The sequence below is a fragment of the Engraulis encrasicolus genome, chromosome 4 (assembly GCF_034702125.1).
Source record: "Engraulis encrasicolus isolate BLACKSEA-1 chromosome 4, IST_EnEncr_1.0, whole genome shotgun sequence".
NCBI classification, from domain to species: Eukaryota; Metazoa; Chordata; class Actinopteri; order Clupeiformes; family Engraulidae; genus Engraulis; species Engraulis encrasicolus.
Genome location: NC_085860.1, coordinates 14,874,000 through 14,896,338, shown reverse-complemented (window position 1 = coordinate 14,896,338; position 22,339 = coordinate 14,874,000). Strand labels below are relative to the sequence as shown.

General features: G+C 40.8%; 1 protein-coding gene and 1 long non-coding RNA gene across 2 annotated transcripts in view; both read right to left on the bottom strand.

Moving 5' to 3' along the window:
* Positions 1 to 2,072: 2,072 nt before the first annotated feature.
* The window catches only part of LOC134446719 (LHFPL tetraspan subfamily member 3 protein-like), a 69,520-nt gene continuing 49,253 nt past the window's right edge, over positions 2,073 to 22,339 (bottom strand). Inside the window, exons 3-5 of the mRNA XM_063196027.1 lie at positions 2,776 to 2,853; positions 2,379 to 2,410; positions 2,073 to 2,148 (exon numbers count right to left, since the gene is read on the bottom strand). Of these exons, the coding sequence (XP_063052097.1) occupies positions 2,391 to 2,410; positions 2,776 to 2,853 (98 nt within the window). The 3' untranslated portion in view covers positions 2,073 to 2,148; positions 2,379 to 2,390. The remainder of the gene's footprint in view (positions 2,149 to 2,378; positions 2,411 to 2,775; positions 2,854 to 22,339) is intronic.
* Positions 6,843 to 9,757, bottom strand: LOC134446718 (uncharacterized). The gene is made up of 2 exons (XR_010034464.1): positions 8,420 to 9,757; positions 6,843 to 7,301 (listed from the first exon to the last, which is right to left on the bottom strand). It is a non-coding gene; the product is annotated as an uncharacterized LOC134446718 (long non-coding RNA).

The window sequence follows — 22,339 nt, the reverse complement described above, 5'->3', positions numbered from 1 at the left end:
GTGTTGTGTATGTACATGTTTACATTGTCTAATAGTGCACAGTAAATGCAAATATGAGTGTACAAACTCATACCATAATAATGAGTGAGTCATGTATGTTTGTGACTGTGTGTGTGTGTGTGTGTGTGTGTGTGTGTGTGTGTGTGTGTGTGTGTGTGTGTGTGTGTGTGTGTGTGTGTGTGTGTGTGTGTGTGGTGTGGTGTGGTGTGGTGGTGTATGTGTGTGTGTGTGTGTGTGTGTGTGTGTGTGTGTGTGTGTGTGTGTGTGTGCGCGCACGTGTGACGTGTGTGTGTGAGTGCAAGAGTAGGGGGGAGGTACACTTCACATCTCCTTCACGTAAAGCTATGTATCCAAACTTAATTAGATTCAAATCAAGTGCAAATCTAAAACCAAGTGCAGTGCACCTACAAAAGGTGTTACACCAAACCTCTGAGACACTAGTACCTAGATTGTTGAGCCGGTGGAGAACAGTCAGTGTGCAGTCAGTGTGAACAGTGCAGTGTGTTGGAGGTTGGCCATAGGCATAGAGTACCTACACTAAGGAGAGAGGCTGAATCTATTTCATAACAGGACATGATATAACATGAGCGCTGGGTGGTCCAGCATGAACTATAAATAGCATATACAATAGGTATGCATCATGGAGCACTCGTACACTATTTACATAATAAGCTATTGGACTTCAACTGGAGAGAGTCGTCATTACACATCAAATGGATACTGTAATATTTCACAACACCAATGGGTTACAGTTCTCCTTGGTTTGAGCTGATGTTACAGTAGGTTACAGTTGAACTCTCTAGCTATTGTCTTCGTCCTACGCCGTTTGTTTGCTTGGTGTACTGTTGAAACACATACTGTACATATGAACACGTTTTGTGAGTGTGTATGGCCAAACACACACACACACATGCACGCACGCACGCACGCACGCACACACACACACACACACAAGCACTCTTGCACATGCATGCAAGTGTGCGCACATGCATGCACCCACCCACACACGCACACACACATCAAACATACGTGCTTAGTTATCGCACACAGATATAACACGCATACACTCGTAGTCATACACAGTCTTAATCTTTTCACAGTGCGAGGAGATCCAGTGATAATATTTTGTTGGTTAGCTTAGGTTCGTTGGAAACAAGTGGTGACAAGTGTTTTTCAAATGTTTTCTATAAAATGTCACAGGAGGTACTAGCTGTTGGTGTTAGTGGACTTACTCTTCTATCTAACTGGTCCAAAAACATACTTCGGAAATACTATAGTGTAATCAACTCATAATGTTATACCCAAAAAAGAAAGCAAGATCAGAAAACGGAACTGCAACACGAAATAAGTTAAACATTTTCAGAAGATTAGAAGGACTACGTACTGTATAAAATGAGAGAGTGTCCATGTTTTCTGGATGAATGTCTACACGGGAGGTGAGATTGTCTACAGCACTGAACAGATGTCACGATGCATCGGCTGTGCAGTTGCAACAGCAAGTGTAAGAGTGTGAGTGTGAGAGTGAGAGAGTTAGCAAGGGTGTATGCTCTGTGTGTGTGTCTGTATGTGTGTGTGTGTGTGTGTGTGTGTGTGTGTGTGTGTGTGTGTGTGTGTGTGTGTGTAAGCGTGTGTGTGTGTGTGTGTGTGTGTGTGTGTGTGTGTGTGTGCGTTGTGCGTGCATGTGTGTGTGTAACTGTGATTGTGTTGTACGATGGGGGATTGTGGCTGGTGTGGGGTGGTAACAGTCTTTATTACCAAATCATGTGCTGCTGTTTTAGTATGTACAGAGAGTTCGCCCCTCAAATGGCCTTTTAAGGCCAGAGAAGAAGCAGAAGAGATAGAAGATAGAGTCTGGAGAAGGATCAAGAGTTGATGAGGAGGCTTACTCTTGGTGCGTGTTAGAGAGAGAGAGAGAGAGAGAGAGAGAGAGAGAGAGAGAGAGAGAGAGAGAGAGAGAGAGAGAGAGAGAGAGTGAGAAAGAGAAAGAGAAAGAGAGAGACTGGGGGAGAGAAGAGACAGATGTAGAGAGGAGTGAGTGAGGTTTTGTGTATCGGGTTATGCTTTTTACATTTTTTATGACACTCTTGTTGCTTGACGTCTTCTGGGAGGGTGGATATTTCATATTTCTTCAAGGGCGCGACCCGGTCTCTGGGATAACAGGAGAAGCAGACAGGACAGGCAGAGCAATTATAGGCTTGAAATAATCAGGTATTCCAACAAGGTACTCGTTGTTTTTACAGATAATAGAAGCCATACTCCCAGGTGAGTTTATTCGGAGTCAGAAACGCCAGCTAAATAGCTGACTGCTAATTTCATCAAGGTTAGCTTTAGACAATGCGTCATGCCTCATTGCGTCCGACATTCCCTTCAGTGCTTACCTCTCCGTTGTTTTAGGCATTCCCACCCTCCGCTGCAGAGAGAGAGAGAGAGAGAGAGAGAGAGAGAGAGAGAGAGAGAGAGAGAGAGAGAGAGAGAGAGAGAGAGAGAGAGAAGGGGATGGAGAGAGAGAGAGAGAGAGAGAGAGAGAGAGAGAGAGAGAGAGAGAGAAGTGGATAGAGAGAGAAACAAGATTGAGAGTGAGGAGGGGAGAAGGGGAGAGAACAAAGGATACATATGATGAGTCATGAAGGACCACAAAACATTTTTGACAAACAGAGATTACAGCACTCATAATAATCCTATAGAGGTTGGTTTGGACATTTGGAAATCATGAATCCTCTAAAAAGCCACTGATACAATAAAACCATCAGTCTTATTTCCTGGCCAAACACCCACTGAGCCTTTTCCCATCGCTGACGTCGGTGGCAGGGCTGGACTGGCCATCTGGCATAGCGGGCATTTCCCCGTGGGACCCTATTTTCAGAAATGTAAAAAACAAAAACAAAAACAAAACAAAAACACTGGTGAGTCAGTTCTGTGGCGTTAATTATGGGTTGGGGGAGGGCATTTAATCCAAAAGTGCCCGGGCCCTATTTCCCCCCCAGTTCAGCCCTGCTTCGGTGTCAGGCAGGCAAGACAAATAATGCGAAGGCCTGGACTGGCCACACCATACAGGGAAGGCAATGACAAATTAGGAAGTGTCCTCCTCTGAGGACGAGGACAAAATACCAACCCCCCACCCCCTACACACACACACACACACACACACACACACACACACACACACACACACACACACACACACACACACACACACACACACACACACACACACACACACACACACCCCTCCCCTACACGCACACAATTACAATAATTGCTTTTGTCAGGGAAATGAAAGAGATGGTTTCCTCTGTCCTGGGAGAGAGCAATCCATCTCTGGAATCATCTTTTGTAATGGGCCACTGTTCTCTATCTTCTTCCAAGCTCAATGAGGCCGAGGGGAATTGGCCCAACACGTCGACTCTCTCACTCGCTCGACTCCAAGGCCCCAAGTTTTGAAAAAGAATCTGCTGCCTGCTTGCCTGTCTGTCTGTCTTTTCGGGTCCATACCCTACTACTGCTGCATTTGTCTTTGACAAACTCTTGGACATCGTGTTCAAACTGCTGCTGCTCTGTTGTCTAGGTTTTTTTCCCACCTCAGTTTCAATGTCTTGAAATGTCCATGTGGGCATTATGTGTATTATGTAAGCTGCTTGACACCTTAATTTCCCCTCAGGGATCAATTAAGTTACTCTATTCTATTCTCTACTACTAAAATGCTATCGATGTTTGTTCTTTCATTCAGGTGATTACACATTACATTACATTACATTACATCACACCGATTTACAATTACTTAGAAAAGAGGCCTGTAATTAAAAATTGGTTAGGCCAGTGTTAAGTTGGGTCAACTTTAAATTCTCTTCTGTGTGGAGTTACTCACCGGAAACTAAAGACATTAAGTCAGCACAATTAGTTGCATTGCCTGAAGTTTAATACACTTTTAGCATGTCTTGCATAAGTTGTCTTACTTTTAAAACCTGGCTGAACTAATTATTTTTTTTGCTGTGAAGACATAAACAGGCTCCAGAGCTATTTTTCGTTACATCATATTATTACATTATCTATTTGTTATTATATTATTATTATTTTTTATTATCATATTATCATTTAGGGCAGGGCGAAATGGAAAAAAACCACAAGTTATATCACGATATGGATAACTTTACATCAAAATAAGGATATACATCACGATATACCACAATTCAGTTATTCTCTTTATGGTGTTGTGTTGCAAAACCATGTTTCTTTAAAAATGAATCTGCGCTGGTGCATATAGTCATATTATATAGATCATTCTTCGGTTTCTGAGTAGGCCCTATCTAATTATCCGAGTGCCCATAAAAAGTAAACAGCATGAAACCGATTTTCATTATCCATTCATTGCTGTTATTTGTTGCACTTTGTGAGAAATCAATTGTGCTCCTGTACTGTAAACGGTCCCAGTAGTGTGGTGACACAGTGACACCTGGTCAATATCCCGCCTAGCCGCTGGGGTAACGCTTTATTTTACGGTACAGTATTTACTATGTACTTTCTGGGTAACAACTGGGTAACAGAGGGAAATTACATGGTACCTAGAATGTAAAAAGGGGGTTAATACGATGTAAATACTGTGTAATTACAGAGGAAAAAACTCAAAAGTTACCGTGAAACTACACTGTGTATTTTCTGGGTAACAATTGGGTAACAGAGAGAAATTACACAATTGTTATCCAGAAAATACACAGTGTAGTTTCTTGGTAAGTTTTGTGTTTTGCCCTGTAATTACATAGTATTTACGTCGTAATTACCCCCTTTTTTCCATTCTAGGTACCATGTAACTTCTCTCTACGGTACATAGTATTTACTATGTACTTTCTGGGTAACAACTGGGTAACAGAGAGAAGTTACATGGTACCTAGAATGTAAAAAGGGGGGTAATTACGATGTAAATACTATGTAATTAGAGGGAAAAACCTCAAAACTTACCATGACACTACACTGTGTATTTTCTGGGTAATTATTGTTTGATGGCAATTTAAAAAAGGATGAAAGTACTACCTATTTACCTGTTTGTTTTACAGCAATACCACATTTAATTACTAGGTTAATGTGCTGCTCTGGATGGTAATTACACAACTCCAAAGTCAGAACTTACAAGGAACAGTATTTCATTGTAGTTACTGTGTTTATCACCATACATACCCATTTATTGCATGGGTAAATGTGGTACTTACCTGACAAAACAATTGCTGATGTCACACATTGCCATGGGCTTTATCTTCATTCTTGTAGCCGTTGAGTCAAAAGTGTTTGGTAAGTACATGGTAGGTTTCTGCACTGTTACCAAGTAACATATATTTATTTACCAGGTAAAAAAGGGGAAACTGTACTGTAAAGTAAAGCGAATGCTCTTACCAAAGTATTACCAATTTCTTACCAAGTAATTAAACTTGTTTCATAAATCATGTAAGTACATGGTAAGTTTCTGCACTGTTACCGAGTTACAGATATTCAGTTACTAGGTAAAGAAGGGGAAACTGTACTGTAAAGTAAAGCGAACACTCTTACCAAAGTATTACCAATTTCTTACCAAGAAAATAAACTTGCTATGGTAAGTATCTGCACTGTTACCAAGTAACAGATATTCAGTAACCAGGTAAAGAAGGGGAAACTGTACTGTAAAGTAAAGCGAACACTCTTACCAAAGTATTACCAATTTCTTACCAAGCAATTATACTTATTTCATGTATCACCTAAGTACATGGTAAGTTTCTGCACTGTTACCGAGTAACAGATATTCAGTTACCAGGTAAAGAAGGGGAAACTGTACTGTAAAGTAAAGCGAATGCTCTTACCAAAGTATTACCAATTTCTTACCAAGAACATAAACTTGTTATATATCATGTAAGTACATGGTAAGTATCTGCACTGTTACCAAGTAACAGATATTCAGTTACCAGGTAAAGAAGGGGAAACTGTACTGTAAAGTAAAGCGAACGCTCTTACCAAAGTATTACCAATTTCTTACCAAGCAATTATACTTATTTCATGTATCATGTAAGTACATGGTAAGTTTCTGCACTGTTACCGAGTTACAGATATTCAGTTACCAGGTAAAGAAGGGGAAACTGTACTGTAAAGTAAAGCGAACGCTCTCACCAAAGTATTACCAATTTCTTACCAAGCAATTATACTTATTTCATGTATCATGTAAGTACATGGTAAGTTTCTGCACTGTTACTGAGTTACAGATATTCAGTTACCAGGTAAAGAAGAGGAAACTGTACTGTAAAGTAAAGTGAACGCTCTTACCAAAGTATTACCAATTTCTTACCAAGTAATTAAACTTGTTTCATAAATCATGTAAGTACATGGTAAGTTTCTGCACTGTTACCGAGTTACAGATATTCAGTTACTAGGTAAAGAAGGGGAAACTGTACTGTAAAGTAAAGCGAACGCTCTTACCAAAGTATTACCAATTTCTTACCATGAAAATAAACTTGTTATATATCATGTAAGTACATGGTAGGTTTCTGCACTGTTACCGAGTTACAGATATTCATTTACCAGGTAAAGAAGGGAAAAAAATACATCAAAAGCAAATCAAAGCATTATTGTGGAAATCAATTTTTTTTTTATTGTATATTGTGGCAAACGACAGTATTGCAACTATGCTGCTCATTGGAACTGTGCTGCTTATTGCCAAATTTTATTATGTTTAGGTAATAAACTAATATATACTAGTATGAATGTAACCCACTACTAGGTATGTACACGTCGATGATAGGCCAGGTTCAATAGCTAGAGAATAAAGACACTAGGCTCTGGGAGAGTGCAAAAAGACAAGTGCAATTAAAAGACACCACACAAGGATATACTTTTTTTCTTTCTTTAGTTATGAATTGCAAGGTAGAAAATATGTACATATTCCCAAAATAAAAGAAAAGAATTGACCCTTTAAAATAAAATAAAATGAATTGTCCTTCAAAAGTGAGTAATTGTCTATTTTCCAAAAGTTGGGAACAGTCCTTTAAATCAGTCCTTTAAATCCTCAAAGAGAAAAGAGTTCCTTTCAGTTGTTCAAGAAAAAAAAAGAAAAAGTAGTTCCTTTATAGTAGTTCCGTTCAGTTCAAGGCCTTAGTTCAGTTTGTAAACCGTTAAAGTAACAACTCAAGTCAGTCAGTCAGTGTTGTTGTGACACAGGCAGGTCACAACCCTACCACATATGCACCATGTACAATGACACAGGACAGGATCCGACTCAATGGGGTGGGTGGCTCGCCATCAAACGCAGTCATCAATCCACAGCGGAATCCAGGTCCAAAAAACTTCACCTGTGTAACCATACCCTTAGTTAAGCTACACATGTACACAGGACAATGTTCACATTTCTTATCAAATATCAGTTCAAACAGTTTAAACTTAAAGTAGTTGTAGGCCTACACAGGGGTGGAAAGTAACTAATTACATTTACTCAAGTATTGTACTTGAGTAGCATTTATGATTACTTTGAACTTTTTAAGTAGTTTTTAAAATTAATACTTTTACTAGTACTTGAGTATATTTTGACCCAAGTTGTTAACTCAATTACACTGGAACCTGGCCTGAGTACTGAGTAAAAAAATAGACAAAATGCCACGCAAAATAATGCCACAATCTGCCGGAAAAGAAAGATGATGCAGGATGGCACACAGCATTTTCACTATTGTACTATCTTGGATCAATGTATTGGATGATGGCTGGTGCCAAGCAAGAGATAGAGGTTATGGAGGACGATATTCAAGAAAAAGAAACATTACATTGTCTAGAAAAGCTAATTAAATGTAAGTACTTTTACTCAAATTGCATTTTTAAGTGAAGTACTTTTTACTTTTACTTGAGTAGATTTTTAGATAGGTAGGCCTACTTTTACTATTACTCGAGCAGGATTTAGGCAAAGTAGCCTAAAGATAGCCTACTTTTACTTGAGTAGGCCTACAATTTTCGGTACTCTTTCCACCTCTGGTTGTACAACATTAATATCAATCTTCTCAAAGGAAAATATATGCAAACCGCATACACTTCACTTATACTGAAAAGCATTGCATACCATTCAGTTACATAACCATTATCAAATAACAGGATGCATACTATGAAAAACATCACTCGGTACTGAAACCGCGGGAATTACACACAGATATGGCCGAGCACAGTAATGATCAGGACAGAGGACTTGTTCAGACCTCTCCCCTCGCACTTGCTGGGTGCGTGATCACAAGCATGTGAATTACAGGCCGCTCATTCCAAGCTTTAAACTTATACTCAATTCAACCAAAATATACCCTTTTCACACTAAACACAACAAGTATTAACAAAACAAAATACAATTCTGAGGTTTCACCGAAGTATTTCACAGTGATAAGCAATAACACTCAAGTTACATCCGTAGGGAAAATACAGGTGGTTGCCTTACCGAGACGATTCAACAGAAACAATACACGACGAAGCGCAGCTTCTTGCTCTTCAAAACACAAAAGATTTACAGAGCAGGTCGCTCGGTGGTCCAAAATGAAACTTAGAAGTAGGTATCTTTAACTTAGAATTGATTTTCTATCAATATCTAGCTCCAGGGTGGAGCAGAAGAAACGAAGTCTTTCCTTCAGCTTTCGAGCTCTTCTCAGCTCAACTGACTGGAACGGCTCCACGGAAAGCTGAATGCGTGGAAACGCATGTCAAAATAAAAGTGCCATAACGTAACTGTCACAGTAAAAGTCCTGCTATGTTAATCGTGTTTTTAACGATACCAAACCTTCATTCATGAATTGCCTTATCAGTATTATCACTATTTATTATCCCATTTTACTATTTATGCTATTTAATCAACTAATACGTTTTTAATATGCATTTGTCAACTGGGTTACATGAACATAGTAAGTTTTGCAGCTAAAAATGACTGTTTCTAAATTAAAAATTGAGGATCATGGAGAAAATCCCCCTTTTAATTTTTTCATTGATGAAAATTGCAATGTGTGCTGTCATAATACCTAGAAATTGGAAAGTGATATTCATGAAAATGGAAATGAAGAACGGGCAGCAGGAATTCTGGAATGAAATAATAATAATAATAATAATAAAATAGCCTATATGCACCTGTGTGTGTGTGGAACAAGGCAGCCATCCGAGTTGGCAGCAGAAACAGTCCAGGCAATACTTTCTCTAGTCTTGTATTGTAAAAAATGTAGGCCTGGTCTGATGAGTCTTTATATCTGCTGCCAACTCGGATGTTAAAGTGATACTGTCCCATGTTTGGAAATGAGCTCATATTACATTTCCCCTTGAGTTAAGTTATTGGGTTATACCTTTCTCCTGTACTTCCTGCCGTTCTCTGACTACATCAGTGCAAATTTTACCTCCATGCTAGCAATTAACACAGAGTCCTAAGAGAACAGTTTCCCCTTCTTTACCTGGTAACTGAATATCTGTAATTTGGTAACAGTGCTGATACTTACCATGTACTTAGGCCTATATGATAAACAAGTTTAATTGTGTGGTAAGAAATTGGTAATACTTTGGTAAGAGCGTTCGCTTTACTTTACAGTACAGTTTCCCCTTCTTTACCTGGTAACTGAATATCTGTAACTTGGTAACAGTGCAGAAACGTACCATGTAGGCCTACTTACATGATACATGAAATAAGTTTAATTGCTTGGTAAGAAATTGGTAAGAGCGTTCGCTTTACTTTACAGTACAGTTTCCCCTTCTTTACCTGGTAACTGAATATCTGTTACTTGGTAACAGTGCAGATACTTACCATGTACTTACATGATATATAACAAGTTTATTTTCTTGGTAAGAAATTGGTAATACTTTGGTAAGAGCGTTCGCTTTACTTTACAGTACAGTTTCCCCTTCTTTACCTGGTAGCTGAATATTTGTAACTCGGTTACAGTGCAGAAACTTACCATGTACTTACATGATTTATGAAACAAGTTTAATTACTTGGTAAGAAATTGGTAATACTTTGGTAAGAGCATTCGCTTTACTTTACAGTACAGTTTCCCCTTCTTTACCTTGTAAATAAATATATGTTACTTGGTAACAGTGCACAAACCTACCATGTACTTACCAAACACTTTTGACTCAATGTCTACAAGAATGAAGATAAAGCCCAATGGCAATGTGTGACACCAGCAATTGTTTTGTCAGGTAAGTACCACATTTACCCATGCAATAAATGGGTATGTATGGTGATAAACACAGTAACTACAATGAAATACTGTTCCTTGTAAGTTCTGACTTTGGAGTTGTGTAATTACCATCCAGAGCAGCACATTAACCTAGTAATTAAATGTGGTACTGCTGTAAAACAAACAGGTAAATAGGTAGTACTTTCATCCTTTTTTAAATTGCCATCAAACAATAATTACCCAGAAAATACACCGTACTTTCATAGTAATTCATGAGATATTTTCTTCTTAATTACATAGCATTTACTTTGTAGTAACCCCCCTTTTAAATTTTATACACCATCTAATTCCTCTCTGTTACCCAATTGTTACCCAGAAAATACACAGTGTAGTTTCATGGTAAGTTTTGAGGTTTCCCCCTGTAATTACATAGTATTTACATCGTAATTACCCCCCTTTTTACATTCTAGGTACCATGTAACTTCTCTCTGTTACCCAGTTGTTACCCAGAAAGTACATAAATACTGTACCATATAGAAGTTACATGGTTCCTAGAATGTAAAAAGGGGGATAATTACGATGTAAATACTATGTAATTACAGGAGGAAACCTCAAAACTTACCATGAAACTACACTGTGTATTTTCTGGATAACAATTGGGTAATTTCTCTCTGTTACCCAATTGTTACCCAGAAAATACACAGTGTAGTTTCATGGTAAATTTTGAGCTTTTCCCCTGTAATTACATAGTATTTACATCATAATTACCACCTTTTTACATTCTAGGTACCATGTAATTTCTCTCTGTTACCCAGTTGTTACCCAGAAAGTACATAGTAAATACTGTACCGTAAAATAAAGCGTTACCGTTCTATAGCTCGGATGTACTCTGCGCTGCGCACCGCGGCGCCGAGCCGGTCCCCCGGGGGGGCGCTGACAACGAGACAAATAAGCCGCTGCTGGCAAGCCGAGGCGAGGCGAGCAGGAGATCCATTTGGAGAGCTGCGGGCTGCAATTAGCACATGTCCTGTCCACCACGCCAGTGTCACCTCGGCTACGTACTGCTCCCCAAGTCTCACTTACACTCAGACACTGACTCTCTGATTTACAACAACCGCACTAACTCACGCACACACTCAGTCACTGACTCTGTCATTTACAACGACCGCACCACCTCACACTCACTCAGTCACTCACAGGCTTACCACTGACTGGCTGACTGACAGACTGACAGGCTCGTTCTTGCCACGAACTGACTGCCTCACTTACAGTATGTACGCCCTGTCTACCACACCAGTGTCACCGCTGCTACGTACTTCTCCACGAGTCTCACTTACACTCACTTCGCTCACTCACTCAGTCACTGGCTCGCTCATTTATAACAACCGCAGTAACTCACTCGCTCATTCACTCACTCACTCACTCACTCACTCACTCACTCACTCACTCACTCACTCACTCACTCACTCACAGGCTTACCACTGACTGACTGACAGACTGACTCTTTCTTGCCAAAGACAGACTGCCTCAGTTATATACTCGGGATCTAGTACTGTATGTACACACACATAGTCTCTCTCTTTCTCCCTCTCTCCTTCCCTACCCTTACCACTCTCTCTCTCTCTCACTGGCTCTCTCATTTACAGCAACCGCACTAACTCACTCACTTACTCACTCACTCACAGGCTTACCACTGACTGACACTAACAGACTGACTGACAGTCTCTTGCCTAACAGTCTTGCCAGACTAACAGCCTGACTGCCTCACTTATGTACTCGGGATCTAGTAAGAATGTATACCCACATACTCTCTCTCTCTCTTTCTCCCTCTCTCCTTCCATCCCCCCACATGTTTCTCCCCCCCCCCCCTCTTTCTCACACACACGCACACGCACACAGAAACACATCATATTTTAAATATTCTGTGACTTTGACTGTGTTTGTGACAGTGGGTGAGTGTGCGTGTGTTTTGGGTTGCTGTCTGTGGGCATATTCACAATTATGTTACTGTAAATAAACTCTCATTCTCTTTGCAGCTAACAGTATGCATACAGTTCATCTATTTCACCTATTATTAAACGCACAGGACCCCCTCCCAATACACGCATGCACACATGCATGACTGCACAGCACGCACACAATGTGGGTTTGTGAGTGTCAACGTATATGTACAAGAAAATGTAAACATATTCCCTCTTGAATTATTCTTTATGCTACTGGTGGCTGTGAGCGCAGACATGTGTGTGTGTGTGTGTGTGTGTGCATGTGCGTGTGCGTGTGCGTGTGTGTGTGTGCGCGTGTGTGTGTGTGCGTGTGTGCGTGTGTGTGTGTGTGTGTGTGTGTGTGTGTTATTATTGCTACTTTAATATTGTTTGGGACGCTGTATTGTTTCTCAATAATTATTGGTCCTCCCAAATAAAATAATCAAAATGTGTGTGCGTGTGTGTGTGTGTGTGTGTGTTATTCTACCTCTCTTTATGTGTGGGTGTGTTTACGTCAATGTTAGTATAAACTCTGCTTGTTTTCCCTCTGCAGCGGTGCTTAAGCTATCACGGTCTGTGTGGAGTTTCCCACTGGAGATATACACAGTGTGGGTGCATGTCAAATAGCATATACCCACATACTCATTCTTGAAACATTCTGTCGGCTACCGTTGACTGTGAGTGCAGGCGTGTGTATGTCTGTCTGTCCATCTTTCTGTGGGGGTGTGTTTACGCCAATAATATTGTGTAAACTCTGCCCCTCGTTTTCCCTCTACACAGCAACGCTTAAGCTATCAGGGTCTATGTGGAGGTTCCCACTGGATCTAGATCAAGAGGCTGGGCTCAGTGGGCTGGGTTGGTGCCTGCCTGCCTGCCTGCCTGCTTGCCTGCCTGCCTGTCTGTCTGTCTGCCTATCTGCCTGCCTGCCTGTCTGTCCGCCGAATTCGAGACGATTCGTGTAATGAATTGTTGAGAGGGGACCATTCGAACAAAACGTTGGACCATTAGTAGAAGGCATGGGGCGTTTCGTGCAGTACATGAGGATTTTTCGTCGAAGACCTAAGGACGTTACGTTCAACCCATGCAGACCTTTCGTTTAACTGGGCAGATGTTTAGTTTAGTCTGCCTATTTTATTAGCCTATTATTTTTATATTTTATCAAACTTGTGTGCCTACCACCACAATGCAATGAAAACAAAAATCGAACCGTGTAGAAAGTGCGTGCGTGCGTCTCTATTTTTAAAAAAATAATTTTTCATTTTAGTTCAGTTTTTTATAATTAGGCCATTTCATAGCCTATTTTATAAATATACTATATCGTAGCGGACTGCCTCTGCCTCCTCCGGAGTGAGATAGCAGCGTTACCCCCTGTGCACTACATCTGTCTATATATATATCTGAGTTATTTCTAATGTGTTGGTTACTGATTTGTATTCATTTTTGGAAAGGTAAAGGCAGTCTTATTGTTGCCTAGCTGGCGCCCATGTCATAACTTAAAACAGTCGGTTGCACCGCCGCTACAATACCGACGAAATGTTTTAAAATGTAGGCTTACAACAGTAATTTAAAGGTAAGGGATAATGTATTGTCCCACATGACTATAAGAAAATATTGCCTATACGGGACGAATAAGACCCCCGATGCCGAAGGCAGAGAGCTGTTATTCCGCTCCGAAGGAAATATATTTCCGTAGTCATGTGGACAATACATTATCCCGCTTATCCCGCCTTTACCAACATTAGAAAGCATAGAATACACAGTTAACCAGTAGTTTATAGTAACAGGTTTATTACCATTTTATAGCGTGCGCAAAGAAAGATGTAAAAAGATATAAAAAGAAAGAAAGGAGTCGCACACTGGAGCTGAATGCAGAATCAAAAGCTGCCATTTACAATTGTCCTAAGACGTCAAACTGGTCCTGGATTAACGCATCACTGTTACGTTATTTGTTCTACTGTATGCATCTAGGCCTATATTCGTTATAAAAACAGATATCTTAGAATGAAGTCTTATGAATGGTCCCCCATGCTTAATTCCATAAAGCATGCCAAATTAACTTGAAAGAAATGCGAAATGAAAACAGCGTGTCAATGCAAGCTCTTTTTTTAAAATCATAAATACAGTATGAAATAGTGATGTGAGCTGTTCCAAATTGAGAACAAGCGCACAAGTCTGCAAACAAGGGTTTTGCAAAAGTGCACTACTAAAAATAAGACAAGATATTCGTTGTGATGATCTGAGTTATTTCTAATGTGTTGGTCACTGATTTGTATTCATTTTTGGAAAGGTAACGGCAGTCTTATTGCTGCCTGACTGGCGCCCATCTCATAACTTAAAACTAAAGTCGGTTGCACCGCTACAATATCGACGATTTTTTTTTAAATGTAGGCCTACAACAGCTTTAAAGGTAAGGGATAATGTATTGTCCACACGCAGTGGTAGAACGCAGGTATACGGAGTATACCCACTTCTAAATTTTAGGGGATTCAGTATACCAACTTAAAATTGATTGATCCATTATTTAGAATGGCATAAATATATACAGTATAACCACAAAAAATGCGAGAATATACAGTATACCCACTTCAAAAAAGTAGACTACACCTAGACTACAAATATTTTCCTACGGGGCGAATAACACCCCCAATGCCGAAGGCGGAGTGCTGTTATTCCGCTTCGAAGGAAATGTATTTTCCGTAGTCACGTGTGGACAATACAGTATCCCGCTTATGCCGCCTTTACCAACATTAGAAAGCATACATACTTCAAAACCTGCGCTGTATTCAATAAAAGCTGGGCATAACGCACATAAAGGACTGAAAATGAAAATTAATCAAATCCCAGGAAAAGACAAACCGTATCCCGGGAATCCTGGGAAATAAGTGATTGAAATTCGCAGTTGGCCTATTGAAATTTGTCCTCAAATTGCACCAAATATGGGTGGTAATCCCCTATATGTGGTACATATTCTATGTTGTAGCCTACTTCAGTTGTTGGTACCCAGACTTGCATTTTTGTAGAGTAATGTCCATTTGAACCTCACGTGAAAGTAACGGGGATTGTGCTGCATTTGGTGGATGGAGCTGATATTACGCACATAATTCTACTGAATAAACATCCAACTGCGACCCAAACGGTAACTTGTCGTGGTAGTCTATGTCGATAATGCCTTAATTTGGCTGTTTGCTATTCGCCTCTGGCATCATCCGAGCATGTGTAGTGCGAGACGCCATTATGACCGTTGCGCGTAAATATTTGCAAGAAGATGGGGCCGTCAAACACAGTAGGCTATGGATACTTATTTAACGACTTTAATGAAGATGTCATGTAGACTGTTTGACGGCCCCTTCCATAGGACAGCATCCATCCATCTATCCATCCCTTCCTCATCTTTACGCGCAATGGTAATAATAGCCATTACTTTTCTTGTAGACGTTGCGCGTAATATTTTATTCATTATCGACTTATTTCAAGCAGCATTCCACTGTCCACTCTGCGTGGCTTCCACTGAACACGGCAGGTCATTTGCATGACAAGACTTCATGCCCATTAGCGAACACTTTGTTCTCAACAACTCCCCATTAAGAAATGTGTATTCTGAATGTGTTTGTCGCCGTTTTCAGCAAGCCTGGCGTCGCCATGAGGACCTGATGTTTTCCACAGAAAACATGCATGGTTGCCACCACTTAAAAGGGTGCTTGGAGAGGAGGCAAAACTGGTACAATTTAGGCTGCATTAAAGCATACACGTTAGCTTTCACGTTGTGCGATGGATGGAGACAAGTTTGGAATCGCTCCCTCTCTCTCCCTCTCTCGCTCACACACACACGCGCGACGTAATTCTCTGCACTCTTTGCAAGACTCTACTGTCACTTGACTCGTCTTATTGGATACCAGCCAAAATTGTAAGCTAGATAGCCAATAGTTTCGATTGTGCTGCTTGGATTGGAGGTATTTAAACTGCTAAAATTTAGGCTGCATTAAAGCATCCGCACGTTTCAACTTTCACGTTGTGCGATGGGTGGAGACAACTTGGGAATCGCTGTTAGAGATTTTTTTAAAACATATGCTGGCAAGATGTAAATGACCTGCACTGCTTGAAAAAGACGATCGACTATGTGCCTCAGGCATCTTAAATACTAAAAACTAATAGGCGGATGGCGGGTGGATTCGGTTTTGGAAATTGGAGAAAAAACATTAGGGCGGGTGGATAGCAGGTGGATTAGAAATTCTAAGAAGCGGTTGCGGATGAAATAATACATCCACCGCGCACCTCTAGGCCTACTCCACACGTAGGTATATTCCAGACCTACAGAAGACGGTAGCTAGAAGCGTTCATCTAAAAAGTTACCGGAAAGTCAGAAAACTCGCTGCATGACAACCAAATGTGCTCAGTAGACGCACGCTGCCCTGATTCAAAGCGACAAGGCTGTGCTTGGTCCCGCCTCTCTGCCCGCAGCTGGGGCTAGGGCCTACTCAAATACTGTTCCAGAAATGTAAGGAGTAGAAAGTAACAGATATTTGTCAAAAAATGTAACGGAGTAAAGTAACGGCGTAAAAGTGAAAAAAAGCTTCTCAAATATTGTTCCAGAAATGTAAGGAGTAGAAAGTAACCTAGATAATTGTCAAAAAATGTAACGGCATAAACGTAAAAAACCGACAACATACCAGTTAAAATGAGTAGGCCTAAGTACATTTTATTTATGAAGCACATCTGAAAACAGCAAAAAAAAAACAGTTGATTTACATACTAGATTACTAGATACTAGATACATTACTAGAGAGAGAGAGAGAGAGAGAGAGAGAGAGAGAGAGAGAGAGAGAGAACGCGCTCCTATGCAGTGTTAATATACTCTCTCGCTCTTAGTGTTTTTGTTTTTGTTTTACTGTAGCCATGGACTTAACACGGGTGCAGGGGTTCTATAATGTTTTCCGACACTGTTATTTTTTCTGCCTCATGCGCGAACTATTTATTGTCATTCAGTTTGTGCCATTATTAGGCCTATATGAATCACGGGTAAATCAGCTTTACCACATATTTAGACTTCGAACAAAAGAAATAGGCCTAGGACACACGGGAATAATAGGATATAAAATAGGCAGCCTGACTGGATCGATGGACGATTTCCAACAATAAAAGACAGGCTATGAAACAAAATAGGCAGCTACCAGCTTATTCAATTAATACAACTATAGGCCTAGCCCAAGAACATTGCCTCGCCGGGCAGAGAGAGAGAGAGAGAGAGAGAGAGAGAGAGAGAGAGAGAGAGAGAGAGAGAGAGAGAGAGAGAGAGAGAGAGAGAGAGAGAGAGAGAGAGCGGTCCTATGCAGTGTTAATGTAACGATTTAACTTCTCTCTCTCTCTCTTTACTGTAGCCATGGACTTAACACAGCATGGGTTCTGTAATGTTTTCAACACTGTTATATGCATAGTGCTCTGGCTCATGCGCGAACTTTGTTGTCATTCAGAATCAGAAACATCAAAGTGTCGGCAGACAGCATTCTCTTGTTGCTGGTGCTTCGCATCTAAAAAGTTACCGCCCAAGAACATTGCCTCGCCGGGCAGAGAGAGAGAGAGAGAGAGAGTGATATAGGCCTATATATATATATATATAGAGAGAGAGAGAGAGCGCTCCTATGCAGTGTTAATGTAACGATTTAACTTCTCTCTCTCTCTCTCTTTACTGTAGCCATGGACTTAACACAGGTGCATGGGTTCTGTAATGTTTTCAACACTGTTATATAAGCCTAGTGTTCTGGTTCATGCCGAACTTTGTTGTCAAAAAATGTAAGGGCGTAAACGTAGGCTAAATTGTCAAAAAAATGTAACGACGTAATCGTAAAAACAACAACAACATACCAGTAAAAACGAGTAAGTACATTTTATTTATAGATTTACATGTTTAAATCAACAAAAAACAAAACTTAACAGCTGATTTAGGCCTATTTAAATAGGCTAGACAAAACCGTTAAAATGAACATATTTAAATAGACAAAACCGTTAAAATGAGCATTAAAAAAGCTGATTCTAAGAAAACCCACATTAAAAAAGCTGATTGACATTTCTAATATAGGCAGACTGAAGGGACCTTTAGTTGAAACCTAAGGATCTTTAGTTCAATTTTAAGGACCTTTCGTAGGCTTTTGCGGTAGACGGACCGTCCTCGACTAAAGATCCCCTGCACTGTAAAACCTTATAAGTTGAGTTTACTTACAAAAACCCAGAAAAGTGGTTGCCCTAGAAAAACTAAGTAATTATGAATGATTAAACTTACAATCTTTTGTGACCTCAACTGTTGTATATACTCATTATATGTAAAAGTTTAAGTTAAATGTACTTAAGTCCAAATTGATTAAACCTACCATCTTCCACAGTAGTAACTGTTATCTATAGTTATTGTATGCAAAATTCCCAGTTTAATGTACTAAATTCCCAGTCGATTAAACTTACCATCATTCGTAAGATGAACTGTAATGAATTATTTTATTTAAAATTTGCACTACCATGATCCCGCCCCTCCATTCATCACCACAAAAGAGGTAGCTACCATGTTATTGTGGCACCTCCCATTCCTCACCATGACTGAGACAACTGTGGCATGGAACCAGTCCATCACACTGCTCTCTTGTATTAATAGACCAAACTATCCATAACCACTGAGAAATTCAAGTTTCTGCAGTATGTGCAATATTATTACCATTTAATTATTGTAATCTCCTGGATGATAGTACATTAACCAGTGTGCATAGAATACTCTAGTTGAGCATAATTAGACAATCCTGAAATGTCAAGTAAGCAACACACCAAAAAGGATACCTGCTACCACAATACTCACTACCAACTAAATACCTAGCCAGCCAACAAACCAGTCCACCAGCCAACCAAAAGAGTCAGTTGTCAGCTAGCCAGCCAAAGAGCCGGCTAACCAACTAACACTCAGTTAGTCAGCCAACTAACCAACAAACAAGTCAGTTGTATGGCTAGCCAGCTAACAAACCAGCCATACAGTCAACCAAAAGAGTCAGTTAGCCAGCCAACCAGCTGGCCAACAAACAGTCAGTTGGTCGGTCAGTTAGCTCACTAACCAACAAGCCGGACAGAGAGCCAGCGAACCAGTCATTTAGGCAAGCAACTCAAGCATTGTGACAGTCTGAGTTTTTATATAGGTGAAAGTTAACCATGTGACCAGAGTAATCAGGCATGTGGCAGCTGCAGGTAGTAATTCAATGAACTTGTAACAGTCCTATGTACTCAAGTGAGGGCAGGTACTAATTGACAGGTTGATTGGGCACTACCATTGTTCCTGGTTGATGGTAGGCAATGTCAATTATGTCATGCAGCATTTGACTTTCAATTGTGCAATGGCACTTCACAAGATAGCCTAATTTTACTAGGTGGCAATATTCTGATTTAAAATTGGATGCTGCAGCGTGGCCATATTGTCAGTTGAAATTTGAAACGATCTGTTAACATGAAACACACTGCAGGAATACATTCAACTGCCCACATCTGGGTAGAGGCCAGTTGGTGCAGCCTGAAGAAAAAGAGGCGGGGTCATAACCAAAACTTATGAATTTAATCCATTCAACTAAAACATATTCATCTGAACAACTATTTCCTCAAATAAGTTGTCAATACTCAGTATTCTTCAGAAATGCCATCAAACTTCTATTTTTTAGTGCATTTTAATTAGTCTTGGTAAGTACATTTGATGTCTGGGTTTACAGTGTGCCTTATACTAATGGTCCAACGTTTTGTTCGAATGGTCCCCTCTCAAGAATCCATTCGACGAAAAGACCTGTACCCTGTCCGCCTGCCTATCTGCCTGCCTACCTGCCTGCCTGCCTGTCTTCCTGACTGTCTCCCTGCATGCCTGTCTCCCTGCCTACCTGTCTGCCTGCCTGCCTGCCTGTCTGCCATCCTGTCTGCCCGCCTGCCTGTCTTCCTGCCTATCTGCCTGCCTGTCTGTCTTCCTGACTGTCTTCCTGACTGTCTGTCTGTCTGTCTCCCTGCCTGCCTGTCAGTCTGCCTGCCTGCCTGTCAGTTTGCCTGCCTGCCTGCCTGCCTGCCTGTCTGTCTGTCTGCCTGCCTGCCTATCTCCCTGACTGCCTCCTACTTCCCTGCCTGCCTGCCTGTTTCCCTGTCTGCCTGCACTACTGCCTGCCTGGGTGCACCACACAGTGCTCCATGGGGTTGGCAGAGGCATCACTCCACACCCCCAGGTGGGGCGTATTCTGCCAACTCTGTCACAACAAGGTGAGACATTGCTACTACGGCACAGCACTCATTTACAGGACTGTACACACATACAGTATGTGGCAAAGGAATTACTGCCAATGAAGAAATATTTTATTGCTGTGTTTTTCGGCAGGTTTTTCTTTTATTACTGTGAAGTCATATAGGAAGCATAAAATTATGAATGTGAAGATGCTAAAGCTTTTACACTTTCAAATTGCAACTGCACAATTAGTATTATGACGACATACTAATATACTGATATACTATACATGCGTAAACTTGATATATGAATGTCAGCTAGAAATAATAATTGATGTCAGTAAAAAAAAATGAATCACTCTAATCTAGCATCTCTTGTGCTGTATGTGTGTGTATCGACTGAGAGTAAATAGGACCTAGTAGAAATTACCATATTTAGTCCTTACTGCAGTTAACCTGTGTCTCCTGTGTCTCCTTTCTGTAGCTAGCCTGTGTCTCCCATTCTCCATTCTGTAGCTAGCCTGTGTCTCCCATTCTGTAGCTAACCTGTGTCTCTATTCTGTAGCTAGCCACTGTCTCCATTCTGTAGCTAGCCTGTGTCTATTCTCTTTGTCCATTCTCCTCCATTCTGGCCTTTTCTTCCTCCCTTTTAAAACAGAGTGCTGAATAGACACTTCCAGCACAATGGGCTATTCAGTGAAGTGTATGGGACTTGAGCCATGGCACCTTCTCACTGTACTATAAATTCATGGCACATCATCAGCCATCCCCAATCTTATCCCTATTTCCAACCCCATCCCCTCAACTCCATCTCTTTATGCTTCTACTCTTAGCAAAACTCTATGTCTACCGAGATCTGGCTGACTATCTGCACAGAACACTTAGGGTCTGCAGCCAAGGTTTGTTCTGCCTGTGCTCTGCTGCGTACAGGCTCTCTGTCTCCGTAGTGTTGTCTGACAGAGTCCTGCCACTCTGACTGCAGAAGAATCAATCCATTCTCTCCAGGGCTGGCCTGGGGGAGAAATAGGGCCCGGGCACTTTTGGCTTGAAGGGGCCCCTTGTAATTAGCGGCGGATAAATGACTCACCGGTGGGCCATTGCACCCTCGTGGGCCCCTATTTTCAGAAACGTAAAAAAGATTATTTTTTCCCCTGAAAATAGAGGCCCGCGAGGGTGCGGGGCACACGGGGAAATACCCGCTATGCCAGATGGCCAGTCCAGCCCTGTTTCTCGCTCCTCCAATTTCCCAGCAGCCTCTCCATCTAAATGCTCCTGACTGGTGGTTAGTGAGGCAGTGACAGGTGGGTCTGAGAGAGATTAAGGCGAGATGAGGTAACGAGCCCTCTCGCTGCCGACACAATGAGGAGAGGCTCTTTCTCAAATGACATATTGGGGACAGCCAGCCTAAAATGGTAATTTTGTTTCGAAAAACGGCTGAGGCGTGCAATTAAGGAGGCATTTAGGGGGTGCGTGTGTGTTTTTAAAGCATTAGGTGCTTGGTGACTTCTTGACTTCTTTCTGAGTACTTTGCTGATGTGATGCAGTTTTAAAATGGGGTTGTCCGACAAGCGTGTCAGTGAAGATGTTCCACAGCCTCTTGGAGACTGTATTTATAACGCTACAATGCTGTTGTTATAACGCTACAATGCTGTTTTTATACTGTAGTGTCGTGCTGAAAATGACTCAGACAATAGGAAAACAGATATTAATTGTATATTTTCAATGACTTCTGTCACATTGTTGTACACAGATTGAGTTAAAAACTTTGTACAAGGTGTATTTAAATGTCATTTTTCAATTGTCATGATGTAGGTTTTTGTTATAAGGTATTCTCTAACCAAATCAGAAAAAAGTAAACCATCTTTGGTTGCCACATTTCCTTCAGAACACTTGAAACCATTACACTGTTGACCTGAGTATAAATGCATCCTCTCACTTAGAGATTCACTGACTATGATTTTTAATGGTTTAGTACAGTGAACAGCAAACTATGATGATTTCAATTCA